Source organism: Zalophus californianus, chromosome 2, assembly GCF_009762305.2.
Source record: "Zalophus californianus isolate mZalCal1 chromosome 2, mZalCal1.pri.v2, whole genome shotgun sequence".
Taxonomy (NCBI): Eukaryota; Metazoa; Chordata; class Mammalia; order Carnivora; family Otariidae; genus Zalophus; species Zalophus californianus.
In genome coordinates this window covers 16502037-16516955 of record NC_045596.1, presented here as the reverse complement: position 1 = coordinate 16516955, position 14919 = coordinate 16502037, and the positions used below count along the sequence as shown (strand labels likewise).

The window sequence follows — 14919 nt, the reverse complement described above, 5'->3', positions numbered from 1 at the left end:
GTGAGCTTGGGAAAACAGACGGAGAGAGATACAGGAGAGAGCCTGAACAGCTGACAGACAGACTGGCACTCATTTTATGAGAAACAGGTGTCTTCAGGTAGCAGCTCTAAGTAGAGTCAAATTTACTCTACTTGCATTTAGATTCTGTAGATTATTTCCAGCAAATTCAGGTACCTTCTGGCTCCCTTCTTCTGGATTAACCAATAGATAAAAGGTAACTCTTTTACAACCAGGGAAAACAAAAGCGGTCAGTTGGAAGGTCTGTGCTCTGCCTCCAAAATTCATAAAGTTTCAAAATTAAATGTAGATATTTCCCCCTCATTTTCAGTCATTAACCCTGCTGCTGCCTTTCTTAAAGGTGAACAGTTACATCCGGGCCTGACCGCAGGACCAATAACAGTGGGCATAGTTGGCAGCCGTTTTCAGTAAGAATTATCACCAGAGTGTGAACCCCAAATTATCAGGGGCCTTCTTTTTTAGGAATAAATTTGGGTAAATACAAATTGAACCGTGTGTGTCTATTTATGAGCCATAAGCTTGTCTGAAAAGTAAACATACTGGCAGCTAAGTTCACATTTGCCAATAGTCGAGAATACACTTCCTAGCCGCAACATCAAGTAACTGTTCATAAATAAGCTTGTCACTGATTCAAAGGAGGGACACACAGACGGGATCACAGTGCCACTGAAACTCCAGGTGATTTGGCCATAGTTACTGATTCCAGGGAAGACGTCATGTACATCTAGGAAGAAAAACATTGTCCATAATTCAAAAGCACAAGATAGAAGCTGAACAGGGCTGTGAATGATGGAGTAGGAAGTTTTATTCCCATGCAAAGCCACAGAAAGGATTCGTTTTTGCTATTAGCTACACTACAAAATGGAGGAAGATAAGCACACTTCTCATTGCCGCGAAATTGCCACATCGATCACCATCGTCATTAGCTGCTGAATTCATAATTCAGGCCCGTCACTCACTGCTGAAACCTGACATTTACATGTAGTGCCATTTCTTGGGCAAAAGGAAAAGCAGTCAAGTGCAAATGACCACTGACATATATGACTGCTGAAATCTGGGGGGCGGGGGGGAGGGTCACAAATATGGGCCAAGCACCCTGGGCTGATTTATTTTCAGTAATGTCAGGCATTGAAAGATGAAACCTTTCCCACTGGTAAAAATGAAGGCATTTTCATTCAATTGTATCACAATGTGAAGTGGCCTATTTATTTACACACTTACTTTTTATTCTTTTTGTATTACTTTGTTTCAGGAGTTTTGAAGGCCAGAAACTCTAGTTTGGTTTAACTTCTCCATGCAAGGATAAGGGAGTTGAATTAATTTTGATTTCTAAGGCCATAAATTTATGAACATATCATTGGACCCAGAGGTTTATGCAACCAATAATTTAAGGTATTAATCTGTCCATTAGAGGTATCCATAAGTATTTATTGAACAAATTCAAAAATGAGGAAGATTAATCACTCAAACCTACATTAGTGCCTAATATATATAATATACTGCACTAGTTGCTAATAATGCTAATAATCAAAACAGAGTAAGACACTTTCTCAACTCATTAGACATGTTTGCTCAAATGTAACTCCACTGAATCTTTCCCCAGCAACCACATTGAAAAAAACCACTCTTCCCCACCCCACCTCCCAACCCACTTACCAACAGAAGTCTCTATGCTTCATCTCTACTTTCTATCTGACAAACTTTATATTTTGCTATTTTTTTCTTTATTTTTAATTTTTTTATCAACATATAATGTATTATTTATTTCAGGGGTACAGGTCTGTGATTCATCAGTCTTACACAATTCACAGCACTCACCATAGCATATACCCTCCCCAGTGTCTATCACCCAGCCTTTATATTTCCCTGACTGTAATGTCTGATGAACAAAAGTAGGAATTGTTGTCTGTTTTGTTTTTGTTTTTTTTTTTTGAAGATTTTATTTATTTGACAGAGAGAGACACAGCGAGAGAGGGAACACAAACAGGGGGAGTGGGAGAGGGGGAAGCAGGCTTCCCGCGGAGCAGGGAGCCCGGTGCAGGGCTTGATCCCAGCACCCTGGGATTATGACCTGAACCTAAGGCAGATGCTTAATGACTGAGCCACCCAGGTGCCCAGGAATTATCTGTTTTATTCACTACATTATTCCTAGCACCTGGATGGGTATCTAGAACATTCTAGCCACTCAATAAATGATTTTTGAATAAATTAATGAATGCACAGAATCCTTTCTTCAGTGAATCTGATATTTAGTGAAAGAAATTGGCAAATTAAACATGCAATGCAATAGGTGTTAAAATTGATGTAGCTGGTTAGACTTTGGAGAGCAGGGACTTTCTCTTATATGACCACTGTATATCCACAGTACTACAGTAAACTATTTAAATGTTTATAAGTGTTATAATAAATGCTTGTTTTAAATACATGAATAAATATGTGATGTAAGGTTTTTAATCTATCAAAGAATGTTTATGAGGGTAAAATATCCTGCATACTAAGGCACTCTGCTGGTTGACTGACCTTCAACATTAATTTTCTTTTAGTATCATTGGCTGCAGAATGCAGTCAGACTCATCCTTAGCAGAGAGCCTTCGTACCCAGATATCCATTTAGAGTGTGGGGAGGAGATGGCTTCACCCACTGTGAGGAAATACACCATGCAGATTTTAAATGCATCTGCTAATTATAGATATGCAGCTAATCTGTATTTGTTGAGACCATCATAGGACATATATAGTCTGATTTCATGCTTTCAGCAGATATTGATTGAACCCTTTCTATATAACAGGCATTATGCAAGGTAATGGGGATACAGTAGTAGATAAGAAAGATTTGGTTTTTGATTTGATGATATGGTTGGCTACATAGCCTGCTGTTTTACTGTGCTCTCTTTGCTTTTCTATTCCTCTGTACCTGACTTCTTTGGGATTAATTGAATATTTTTGGTATTCCATTTTATTTATTTATTTATTTATTTATTTTTAAAGATTTTATTTATTTATTCATGAGAGAGATAGAGAGAGAGGCACAGGGAGAAGCAGGCTCCCACTGAGCAGGGAGCCCGATGTGGGACTCGATCCCAGGACCCTGGGATCATGACCTGAGCCGAAGGCAGACGCTTCACCATCTAAGCCACCCAGGCGCCCGGTATTCCATTTTAATCCCTCGGTTGGCTTTTCAACTGCACCTCCTCTTACTATTACTTACCTGTTTCCCTAGCATCTAGAGGTTGTAACATGTCTCCTGCCCTTATTTAGACAACTTGGAGTTAATATTGTACCACTTAGTGTACAATGTAGTATCAGTAAAGTTCCATTTGCCTTCCCCCATCCCTTATGCTCTTGTCCAATTTTATATTTATAAATGTAATGAATTCCACAATACGTTTTTTTGTTGTTGTTTTAAACAAAGTAAATAAGATAAAATTTTATATTTATTCACATATTTTCAATCTCCAGGGCTCTTTATTTTGCTCGTTACTTCTATCTGTAGATCTTCCTATCACATCGTTGCCTTTAAGCCTGAAGAGATTCCTTCAGTCTTTCTGGTGCTACAGCTCTAGTGGCTTTGATTTTTCTCAGCTCTAGTTTATCTGAAAATATCTTTATTTCACTTTCCTTCTCAAAAAACTATTTTTGGTGATTAACATAATAAAAAACAAACAAACAACAACAACAACAACAAACCTATTTTCACTGAATATAGAAGTCTGGGATGAAAGTCTGTATATTCCCCCAGAACTTAGTCCATTGTTTTCTGGCCTCCATTGTTTCTGTGAGAAACCATTCTCATATTACTCTATCTCTATCTAGAATATGTCCTTTTATTACAGATTTGGGCTTTTTAAACTTTTTTTTCCATTCTTTTTCAGCAATTTGACTGTGGTGTGCCTATACATGATTCTTCTTGTATGTATCTTGATTGTGGTTCAGTAAGTTTCCTGGATATGTACATTAATGTTTATAACTAAATTTGGAATATTTGGGCCATTTTTTTGGCAAACTCTTCTCTCCTGATTCATCTGTTTTTTTCTTTTTTTTAATTATATTTGTGTAAGACTACTCTTCTTAAATTACTAAAAATCTATTTACTTTTTAATCCCTTTGATTTTTTTGATATTTTGAAATTTTACTTCTCATTTTTAGAGTTTTTATCTGATTCCTTTTTATAGTTTTAATTTCATTGCCAAAAGTTTTCAACTGTTTAGTTACTATGACCATCTTTTTCCTTAATGTCATTTTCTACTTATTTTGATATCTGTGTCATCCCAGGGTCTGTTTCTATTGATCATTTTTCTTAAGAACTTGATTACGGGTCACATTTTTTTGTTCCTTTACATGTCTGCTCATTTTTGATAGCATGATGGACATTGCTACGATGCATTGTAAGTAGTTTGGATTTTGTTATCTTCTTTTCAAGTGTGTTGAGTATTGTTCTGGAAGGCATTCCATAGTTACTAGCACTTCCTTTTGGTCTTATCAACGTTCTTTCTATTATTTGTTAAGATAGGTCAATTTTGGTTTTATATGTAGTCATAGGGTGTGGCCCTTACTCTAGGAAATGATCCTTACTCCGAAAACATAGTCTGTCTGAGCTCTCCAGTGAATGCCAGTGGTACTTACTGCAGCAGTGTGGTTTCTTCCCTCCCTTCCTTTTTTTTTTTTTCTTTTTTTCTTCTGGGTCAGAACTTCAACATCTCCCAGCATGACATGACTTCTGGTGTTTCCATTCAATTCTCAGCCCTTCGGCAGCTTCTGCCTCCTAAGTATTATCGAGACTGATCTTGAGCATGCATCACTCAGCCCTTGATCAATGACTGCATTAGTCAGTGTTCTCCAGAGAAACAGAACCAGTTGGAGATAGATAGATATGTAGATAAATATAGATACAATGAAAGATTGGCTCACACTACTATTGAGGCTGATAAGTCCCACCATCTGCCAGGAAAGTTGGTGGTATATTTCTAGTCAAAGCCCAAAGGTCTGGGAATCAGGAGTGCCAATGTCTGGGGGCAGGACAAGATGGATGTCCCAATTCAGGCAGAGAACAAATTCACCCTTCTCCTGACATTTGTTCTATTCAAGTCCTCAACTTACTGGATGATGCCCACTGGCATTGGTGAAGGTGATTTTCTTCACTCAGTCTACCTATCCAAATGCTCATTTCTTCCAGAAACACCCTCACAGATACACTCATAAATGATATCTTACCAGCTGTCTGAGCATCTCTTAGCCCAGCCAAGTTGACACATAAAATTAATCATCACAATGACCCACATTTAATCCTCACACAAATACTCCCCTCTGACACACATACCAGTTCTCTCCTTTCCAACACCCTGTACTGCAAATTCCAGTCACTCTGGGAGTCCAGAATTCTGATGTCTGTAAGCATGGTCTGCACCTCTCTGAACTATGGAAATAACATGCTAACTAGGCAGAGAGATCCAGGGCATTTGTGGAACTCACCTCCTGGATTTCTTTTCCCTCAGGTGCTACAGTTCTACATTTCTTGTTCAGTACTTGAAAACAGTTGCTTCATGTGGTTTGACCAGTATTATGATTGCTCATAGTTGGATAACATATTCAGCAACATTTACGCTCTAAAAGCTGAATATAGACATCTTTAATCTTATACTGCAGTAGGGAAGACATATGTCAAATATATAATTGTGTCATCAATTGTTTTAATTATATTCAGGATAATGCCATGAAAGAGAAATATAGGAAAACTCTAGGAGCATATAACAGAGCTGTTCATAATCTAGCTTCATCTGTCATGTAAGGTTTTCCTCAGAAAGTGATATTGAACTGAACTCTCAAGGCAGACAGGAGTTAACCAAGCCACAAGGAGGTAAAAAAGAAAAGAAAAGAAAAGAAAAGTTAGAGGTAATAGCATCTGGAAAAGACTTGAGGTAGGACAGAATATCATGTACCCAAAGAACTGAAAGAAATTAATATCTAACATCTATTGAAAGTACATTATGAAATTATAAACAATCACTGTGCTAAATAAATGCTTTATATATTATCTCATTAGAGTCTAACAAATTTATGAGGTAGATACTATTACTAATCCATTCTGTTGTTGAGGAAACTGAGATTCAAAGAGATTCAATAAACTTACCCAAGGTCGTGACGTACTGGGAACTGGTTCCAGGCTGTTTTACTACAGTGCTTGAACACTCAACCACTACAGTTTAAGAGGAAAAGAGCAGAATTATCTGGTAGCAGAGAGAGAGAGGTGTGGAGATAGAGGAAATTATATGTAGTCTACAATCTGACTTAAGAAAGCTAAATTTCTCATTGAGGAGAAAACACTATAAAAACAAGGTAGATTAAGGAATGCACTTGTCGTGATGAGCACTGGGTGAGGTATGGAAGTTTTGAATCACTATATTGTACCCCTGAAACTAATATAACACTGAATGGTAACTATACTGGAATTAAAATAAAATAAAATAAAAATAAAATAAAATACTTGCTTTTCCACATCATTTAGGGGACTTTGTTTATATCATTTTTAACATTTATGATAAATCATATTCTTATTTATTTTGAAGGAAAAAACCCTAGAGAATTTGAATAATGTCTGTAGTCAAATAAATGTTGATTTGTTCATCTGCCAGGAAATAGAAACAACTTAGAAATCATATACAATTTATATTTAAATATATTTCTAAAAGGGACCTTTAAACTGTATTTTTACAACCACTATCTTTTACTATAAGTCCCTTTGTTTTACAAAGAAAAGACAGAAACGCAAAGAAGTTTTATAACCTAAACAAGGTCACTCAAGTTGAAATAGTAAAATCAGGGACTAAAATCTGGGGCTTCTGACTCCTGATTAAAAACAGCAAACTGTCTACCTTATAGCCCAGTTCAAAAGATGCTCCAAGGAAGAACATCATTAATTATCAAATTGGGGTGGAGTCAGGGAGTGACCGTTAATAGTTCTGAGTGCTTGGGAAGCAGGAAGCTCCCTCCCCTATACCCAGACCTGAGAGCCCAGCGGCTGTTATAGATAGAGTGAGCTTGGCAGTTATCAGAATTTAAGGGGAAAGGAGGAAATCAAGCAACTGGCAAATATTTCTTGAGTGTTTGCCATGTGCCAATTTCAGAGGTGACTATGGAGTTTGGCTGGACATCAAGAAATCAAACCTGAAGTAAAGGAGCTGGGTACAAGGTAAAACTAAAGTCTCTCTCCTACTACAGATGGCTGGTAGAACCTTTTCTTTCTAATTCCTTATCAGAAAAGGGTCTCACCTTATTGTAGGATGTGATACCCATAACAGTAGAGTGTGCAGCAGGAATAACAGAAAAGATAAAGCAGAGGATGGAGGAGGCCCTTTCCTTCAGGAAGTTTGGAGATACAACAGGGAAAGTTTACCAGAAGCAAGTGTGTTTGAATTGAGTTTTAAAGGCTGCATGGACATATTGAAGTTGATCATTGGTGAAGGGCCACCAGACTGTGCATACAATGGCAGGGGGGTTGAAATGTCACAGAGGAAGAGAAGCAGAATGTCCTGCTTGGGAAGTGATAATAAAACAAAATCCTAATGTCCCAGAGGAAGTTTACAAAGGAAACAGTACTTAGATGGATGTGTCCCTCTACAAATGTACAAGGAAGAAGCCAACTAAAGAGTCCGTTTTATGTAAATCAGATTTATTTTATAAGTTTAAAAGCTTACTTAGATACTAATCAAGGAAATGAAATCAGGTCTTGTTTTGGTATTGAAAGTAAATTTATTCACTCATTTGTCAGACATTTATTGATCTCCTTTTATGTGCCAGACCATCAATTGCACTTGGGATATCAAGTACACAAGACATTTCACACCATATAAGTGTCAAGGGCAGAGGAGAGACTTTTGTGAGTTCCAACAAAGGTAAGAAGAATAGCCTGGTCAGAGCAAGAGGGTGGTGGAAAAGCTGTTCAGAGAGTGAGGCATGGCCAGCTCATGCAGGGATTAGGGTCTATGGTAGGAAGTGTGATTTTTTTTTCCAAAGAATAGCATGAAGGTTTTAGAAGGCTTTTAAGCAGAGAAATGATATGATTTGATTTATGTATCTAATACTTCACTGTCATCCCCCACACAAAAGATCTATCAGGTTTTTACCCAGTGCACACTGATGATGGAGTGGAACAGCCCCAAAGGGAAATAGATTAGCAGGCTTGTGGTCAGAACTCCTAATAATTCCAAGGTAGGAATTATAAAGTAGAAAAGCAACACATGATGCATTTGCCAGGTCCATATTATAAAGATGGAAGATGGTCCAACCTATATTGAAATTGGTTCTCTTGTTATTGCCTTATATTCAAACACCTTCCGAACTAATTTGGAGGGGGAACTATATATATAGATAGATAGATAATATCACCATGCAAATTCAGGCTCTGGGCACGGAGTGGGCAAGTTGATGATGAGTTGGACAGCTGTGGCTCTTGACACCAACAGTTGTTTCAAGCATTTACTAAACTTGCCCACCGAAGTGCTATTGATTTTCCTGGACTCCTCCCCAACCATCTGAAGTCACATATACAACTACATGCATTCTGGGGGTTAACATTTTGTGAACACACCTTGCTTCTTTTGGAATTACTCTGCTTGAATAATTCTGTGCATTAATGTCCACCTGTGAAAAATGCAAAGGACTGTTGCATCTTTGGGCATGTCCACTTATGTTAATGAGGCTGCATATCAAGGGCATCTATTGTCTCACTTTCAGGGAAGGCAAAGGTACTAACAGGTGATTGTGGTGTGAATGATTCATGCAGGGCATCTATGGCCTCTGTAACCAAAGATGGGGAGCAAGGAGAACAGAAAATTGTCACGTGGGCCCCAACTCTGGTTTGAATGTAGACATTTCAATCTAGTTAACTCTTTCAGTGATCTTCCTAACCTAAAGCCAAAAAAAAGCCACCAAATTTTATTCTTACGGCTCGAAAGACAGACTCGCGAGATTCTATTTCCGCTTTCTAAAGCAACATACAGAAAAGTTTTGAAAAGAAAACCTAAACAATGAGAAAAACGGGGCGGGGGGAGAAAAGGATTTCTTTTCTTTTCTTTTTTTTTTCCTTCTGGGGTCCCAACCCTCTGCCTGTGATTGCCTGCTGAGCAGATGGCTGCATCCATACCCTGCCTGCCCAGCTTCCTGTGATAAGCCGTGCAGCATGCCCGTTTCTCTCCGCAGACAGCATTAACAGAACCCATCGCATATGTTCTAGGTTTCCTCTACGCTCAGAACAGCACCAAGCGCAGCATTAAAGAGCGGCTCATGAAGCTCTTGCCCTGCTCAGCTGCCAAAACGTCGTCTCCTGCTGTTCAAAGCAAGTTTGTTTTTGTTTTTTTTTTTTTCCTCCCCCCACGCCACATGTTTGTTTCATTCCTTTAGGTCTGCATGCACTCCAGTTCTCTGCTTCTAAAGGAAAAAAAAAAAAAATCCATATATTATATTATGCAAAACCAAGTCTATTGATGTACTCTTGTGTACCCAAATACCCATCGGAACTTCTGTGTGATTGTGAGGCCCTTCCTGTCTGGTAGACTGATGGCACAGTGTTAGTGACAAGAGCCTGGGCTTCAAAACATTTGGAAATTTCTGTTTGATCTGAGAGGTGGGAGTAGCCTTGGGATTACCATGGCCTAACTGGTTGGCAGAGCTGCTTCACACTTCAGCCTGCATCACCTTGTAGATTTCCTGACTCACGTCTATGCATTTGGCTCACACCATTCAGATACTGCCAAACTTCAGAACTATCACTAGGTTAGAAAAACTACTACAAAATGGAAACCATTTACACAAATGTGAGAGTATTTTTTTCTTTGCTTACTCTCTCTCTCTCTGGGTCCTCTAGGAAAAGAGAACCAATATATACATGTATACACACCTATACATGCACAGACACATACATACATGTACATATATGTACATATATACATATACACACAAACATGTGTATAAAGGTATTTATTTTAAGGACTTGGTTCCCATGACTGTGGGGGCTAGCTGTCTGAAATCCTTAGGGCAGGCTGGCAGGCTGGAAACTCAGTCAGGCCTGGAGACTTCAGTCTTGATACGGAATTCCTTCTTTCCCAGGAAATCTCAGTTTTTGCCTGGCTGTTCAGCATGAGATGAGGTCCACCCACATTATCTAGGGTCATCTCCTTTACTTAGAGTCAACTGTTGGTAAATGTTAACCAGGTCTGCAAAATACCTTGACAGCAACATTGAGATTAGTGTTGGTTGAAATAACTGGGTGCCTAGCTTAGCCAAGTTGATACAGAAGACTAACTTTCACTCTCTCCACATTCTCTTTCTCCAATTTTGTGACATTCTTGAGGAGTAGAAAGTAGGGGGTATCTAAAGGGCAATGCTTTATTTATTTTATAATGATGCTATATACAATTTATAATGACCATTTATAAATATCTTATGTTTACATTCTTTCTTTTTTTAAGATTTTATTTATTTATTTGAAAGAGAAAGACAGAGAGCCTTGAGCACAGAGGTGGAGGGAGAAGCTGATTCCCTGCTGAGCAGGGAGCCCTGCGCGGGACTCAATCCCAGGACCCCAGGATCATGACCCGATCCAAAGGCAAACGCTTAACCGACTGAGCCACCCAGGCGCCCCTGTTTACATTCTTTCATACACAATTTTTTTTTTTTCAGATTTTACTTATTTGACAGAGAGAGACACATCGAGAGAGGGAACACAAGCAGGGGGAGTGGAAGAGGGAGAAGAATACTCCCCGCTGAGCAGGGAGCCTGATGCGGGGCTCGATCCCAGGACCCTGGGATCATGACCTGAGCCGAAGGCAGACGCTTAATGACTGAGCCACCCAGGCGCCCCCACAATTTTTTTTTCAAACATCAAACCACTGTTAGAATCAGAAAGAGAAGGTAGTGTTCTTTGGCAGTGATGAGACAGAGTATGAAGAATCTGGCTAACACATTCTATGTGTGGGGCTCTAACCCATATCTTCACCAACTCTCTTTATATTCCGCCTCACCATCTTATAGGAACTAATGGGCTGAGTGTTGTAGAAAACGTGAATGCCCTGAAATTTCACTAGTCTCCACAACACAAATGGAGAAAATATAGAAAGTACCTCGAACAACCCGATACATCCAGTCAAAAGTCCAAGGACAAAACAATAACTTACTTCAGTGGCACTGGTTAGACATAATATATCATAATAATAAGATTTAATTAATTCACTTATTCATTCGCCATAAATGTATTCTATGTCAGTTCCTATTCCCATTTGGGGAGATATAGCGGTAAATAAAACAGCTTTAAAGAGGTTCTGTCCCTACTAGAACATTCTGTGGGGAGAGGGGACAAGACAAAATTATTTTTATTAGTGACAATCTGATGCATGAAAAATTTAAATTATGGTTGAGATCCATTGCTTTAATTTTTTCCATTCACTGCACACACCATGCACACTATCTCACAAACAAAAACATAATGTGTCATCAGCAACCTAAGAGGCCATAATCCCAGAATAATGCCCCAGCCCCGACCATCCACAATATTGAAGCTGCAGACGTTTTTATTGCCACTATTTGTCAGCAAATGTTTGTTATTACAGCCATTGCTTTCCTCCTTTCAAGTTGGAGTCAAAATTGCCAATTTACCAGATATTCACTGAAAACATAGTCATTTGTACACAGTAGACAGGTAAAATATAACTTTAAAATAGATTCCTATATTCACTTGGGAAGAAAAAATTGCCGGGTCCTATTAACACTCTTCCTGCGCCAATCCCTGGTAAAGTCAGACCCCAAATAAATGATCAGGGAGGATGCAATGAAATTTTCAACTATAAGTGTGAGGGAAAAGCCAGTATCTTTCTTTAGAGGAAAAAAAAAATAATAATAAAAGATACCAAAGCATGAGCAGAATAATTCTAAAAACTGACATTTTTAGAAAAATAGGATTTCATAAAATCGGCTGGTACTGAACTGATGCTACACTTGGACTATGACCCCAAAAGTTCTGTAAATATTGCTCCCTTCCACACTAGCCACCTGCCACAAGAACACCCCAGCAGGTGGAAGGAGATTACTTGGATAGGAAAACACATTAATTGCATTGCTGTATCAGAAGGGTGTTATTCGTGGGTCCCTATCCATGAGCTGGCCCTAAGTGGTTGGGCATAGGACTTAAAAAATGCTCTGAGAGTTAGAGCCAGGTACCCGACGGGGCAGAGGACCCTAGGCCACCAGGAGGAAAAGCTTGGCCACCCGAATGTCTGCATGCTGAACCACAGAGAAGAAGGGTTGGCTTGACGGGGCTCGTCCCAGGCTTGAGTGAGCTGCACAGTGGCTGAGGTATTGTTCTCCACCACATCCCATGCACTTGCCAAAGCTAAGGGGCCAAAAGGTAGTTAAGGAAGGGCCAATACTCATTCTAAATTCCATTCTCTTTTCCAGGAAGACAGATGAGAAAGGGCTCCTTCATTCCTCAGGGCAGGAATGTGAGATTTATCAATACCATGCAACTAACAAAAGAAGAACTATTTCCTACAGAATGGCCAAAACTCCTGCTGAGTTATAGAGTGCTTAGGTTTCTAGTCAGAGCACTGGAGAGTTTGAAGAGAGCCCTAAGAAGACTTGTAGCCTCACCTCACATTGGGTTTCCAGACAGACTCCTGTGTCATTACCAGGGAGCTGCTTTGCTTCATCAGGGAGACACCCGTTTGGTGTTTGTCAGCTTTAAAGAGCATTCTTCCTCATGCTGTGCCCAAATCAGCCTCCTTCCTAACTTCCAAGCACATGGGTCCTAGTCCAATGCTTGAGAGTCATCTGTAGCACTTGCTCCTTCCTCCACAGGACAGCCTTCCTCCTCCTCGCCCTCCTTCTTCAGAGCTGGGAGGGCAAGTGGTTTATTCACCAAAGTCACTTCTCTTCATGGCAGTAAATTTAGAAAGCATAAAAAAAGATAAGAAATCACGCACACACACACAGACCACACAACACACTCCTAATCCTAGTGTACTCTTCTACTTTGAAGTAACTACAGGTAATAAGTAACATCTTTTTCCATCGATGTGTGTGCATTAATGATCACATCTATACCAAATTTTTATCCTTTTCTTACATCACATACTTTCATACATATTAACCCTGTTATTAAAAATGTAAATGGAATTTTAAATGGCAGCATATTATTACATTGTAAAGTGACAGTATCCTGTTTTTGACCACATTCCCTGGCTTCTGAATATTTAGATTTTTTTCCCTTTTTCCCTTTTCATCCCATAATATAAATAGCACTGGGATAAACATCTCTGTGTTCACATCTGTGTATGCCTTTTGGATTATTTTTCTCCCAGATTTGGAATATTGGATGAAAGCATTAAATTATGTGAATGCGAGCTTCCTCATGTATTTTAGAAAATTGTTTTTTTGAGTTGGCCTTTTAAATATTTAAACACATCATGTATATTACCTCTTGAGTTTTTTGTTACATAGATTTAATATCCTCAATATTTGGAAATTATACACATTTTATAGTCATTTGTTAAACGTAGACTTGAAATATTTCTTCTGTTTGTGCTTCAAATGAAAGCATTAAAAGAAGTAGCACATGACAAAGAGTTTCTACATGAGATATTATTATAGCCAGTATTAAATTTTTGAAAATCAAACGTATTACTCATCTTTAACAGAAGGAAAAATAACAAGCCCCAAACTTTTTGTGTTCAAGCATACTTCTTAACTGTGAAGTTTGAGATTTGCAGGCAAATATCAAATTCTAAGTGTCTTGGAAAGATGTTGGGGAACAACAAACATGGCAGACCTACGCAGTGGCCTCCAGTGGAATGGGAGTAAGAGACATGATTCAAATGTTTTCCTCCTGACATAAAACACCCCAACAAGAATGAGAAATGGGATAGGGACTGAAGCTGGGGACACCTGGGCTGTGAATTAAGGATTAGCTTTTAAGTTTGGGCCCCTGTGCCCTGTGTAGCCTATTGCCCACTGCTCTTTGAGCACCTGACCCTAGATGCAGATAAGAGCGCCAACCAGATATGGGAGCCTGGTCACCTTCACTTGATCCCACTCCCTTTCTCATATCACTCATGGGAAGCTGTCCCCTTGCTGAAATTAAAAACAATTTCCTTTCACTTTATGCTCCCCACCCACCATCTTACTGACCACTAAAGTCTGGTCAATTTTCTCTCTGAAATATCTTTTACGTGTACTACTGTCTTGTGTGAGGGCTCTTGCTCAGACCCTCATTATCCCTTCCAAGAACTACCGAAAGAGGTAGATGGAGGCAGGGTGGGCTTTAATGTCATCCTGGCATGCATTTGAATTCCTGTTGTGCCTCCTACGAACAAAATGCCTGGAGTTTTTTAATTAAATTATCTGGACCCTAAGTTTCCTTATTTGGTCATTTGTTCACATAATTTTTTTGAGAAACCATGTGTTGTCCACATGATTCTAGGCATTGGCTTTATAGTGGAGGATTAAGACCTATTAGTTCACTGTCTTCGTTGAGTTTATATGGGAAGAAAGATGATGATAAACATAAAAACAAAGACAATCGCGGAAGGTGATGTGTATTATAAAATAAGTCAACCTGTGGCAAAGTAATGGAAACTGAATGCAGGTGGAAAGGGTACTTAGTCTGGATCAGGGAAGGCATCATTGATGAGGTGACTTTTGAGACCCCAAAACACGAGGAGGCCCATGGTATGAGGGTCTGGAGAGAAAGTTCCAAGGAAGAGGACACAGCAAGAACAAAGGCTCTAAGGAGCGAAGGAGCATAGCTATTCATGGTACAAAAAGAAAGACCACTGGGATCACCAGACAAACGGGTGGTTGTGGGATTAAACAAGATAATTGATGCAAAGTACTTAGCACATGAAACATCATGAGTGTG

At 39.1% G+C, this 14919-nt stretch overlaps 1 protein-coding gene across 7 annotated transcripts in view; it reads left to right on the top strand.

The window, feature by feature from the left end:
- KCNIP4 (potassium voltage-gated channel interacting protein 4) overlaps window positions 1–14919 on the top strand; it is a 1107330-nt gene that overhangs the window by 966696 nt on the left and 125715 nt on the right. The window contains exon 2 of one of the 7 annotated variants that reach the window (XM_027600587.2): window positions 9247–9348. The exons of 5 other annotated variants lie outside the window; for them this stretch is intronic. In XM_027600587.2, coding sequence (XP_027456388.1) covers window positions 9247–9348 — 102 coding nt within the window. Of the gene's footprint in view, window positions 1–7091; window positions 7204–9246; window positions 9349–14919 lie in introns of those variants that run through there. One more of the 7 variants, XM_027600591.2, reaches the window with a different exon arrangement.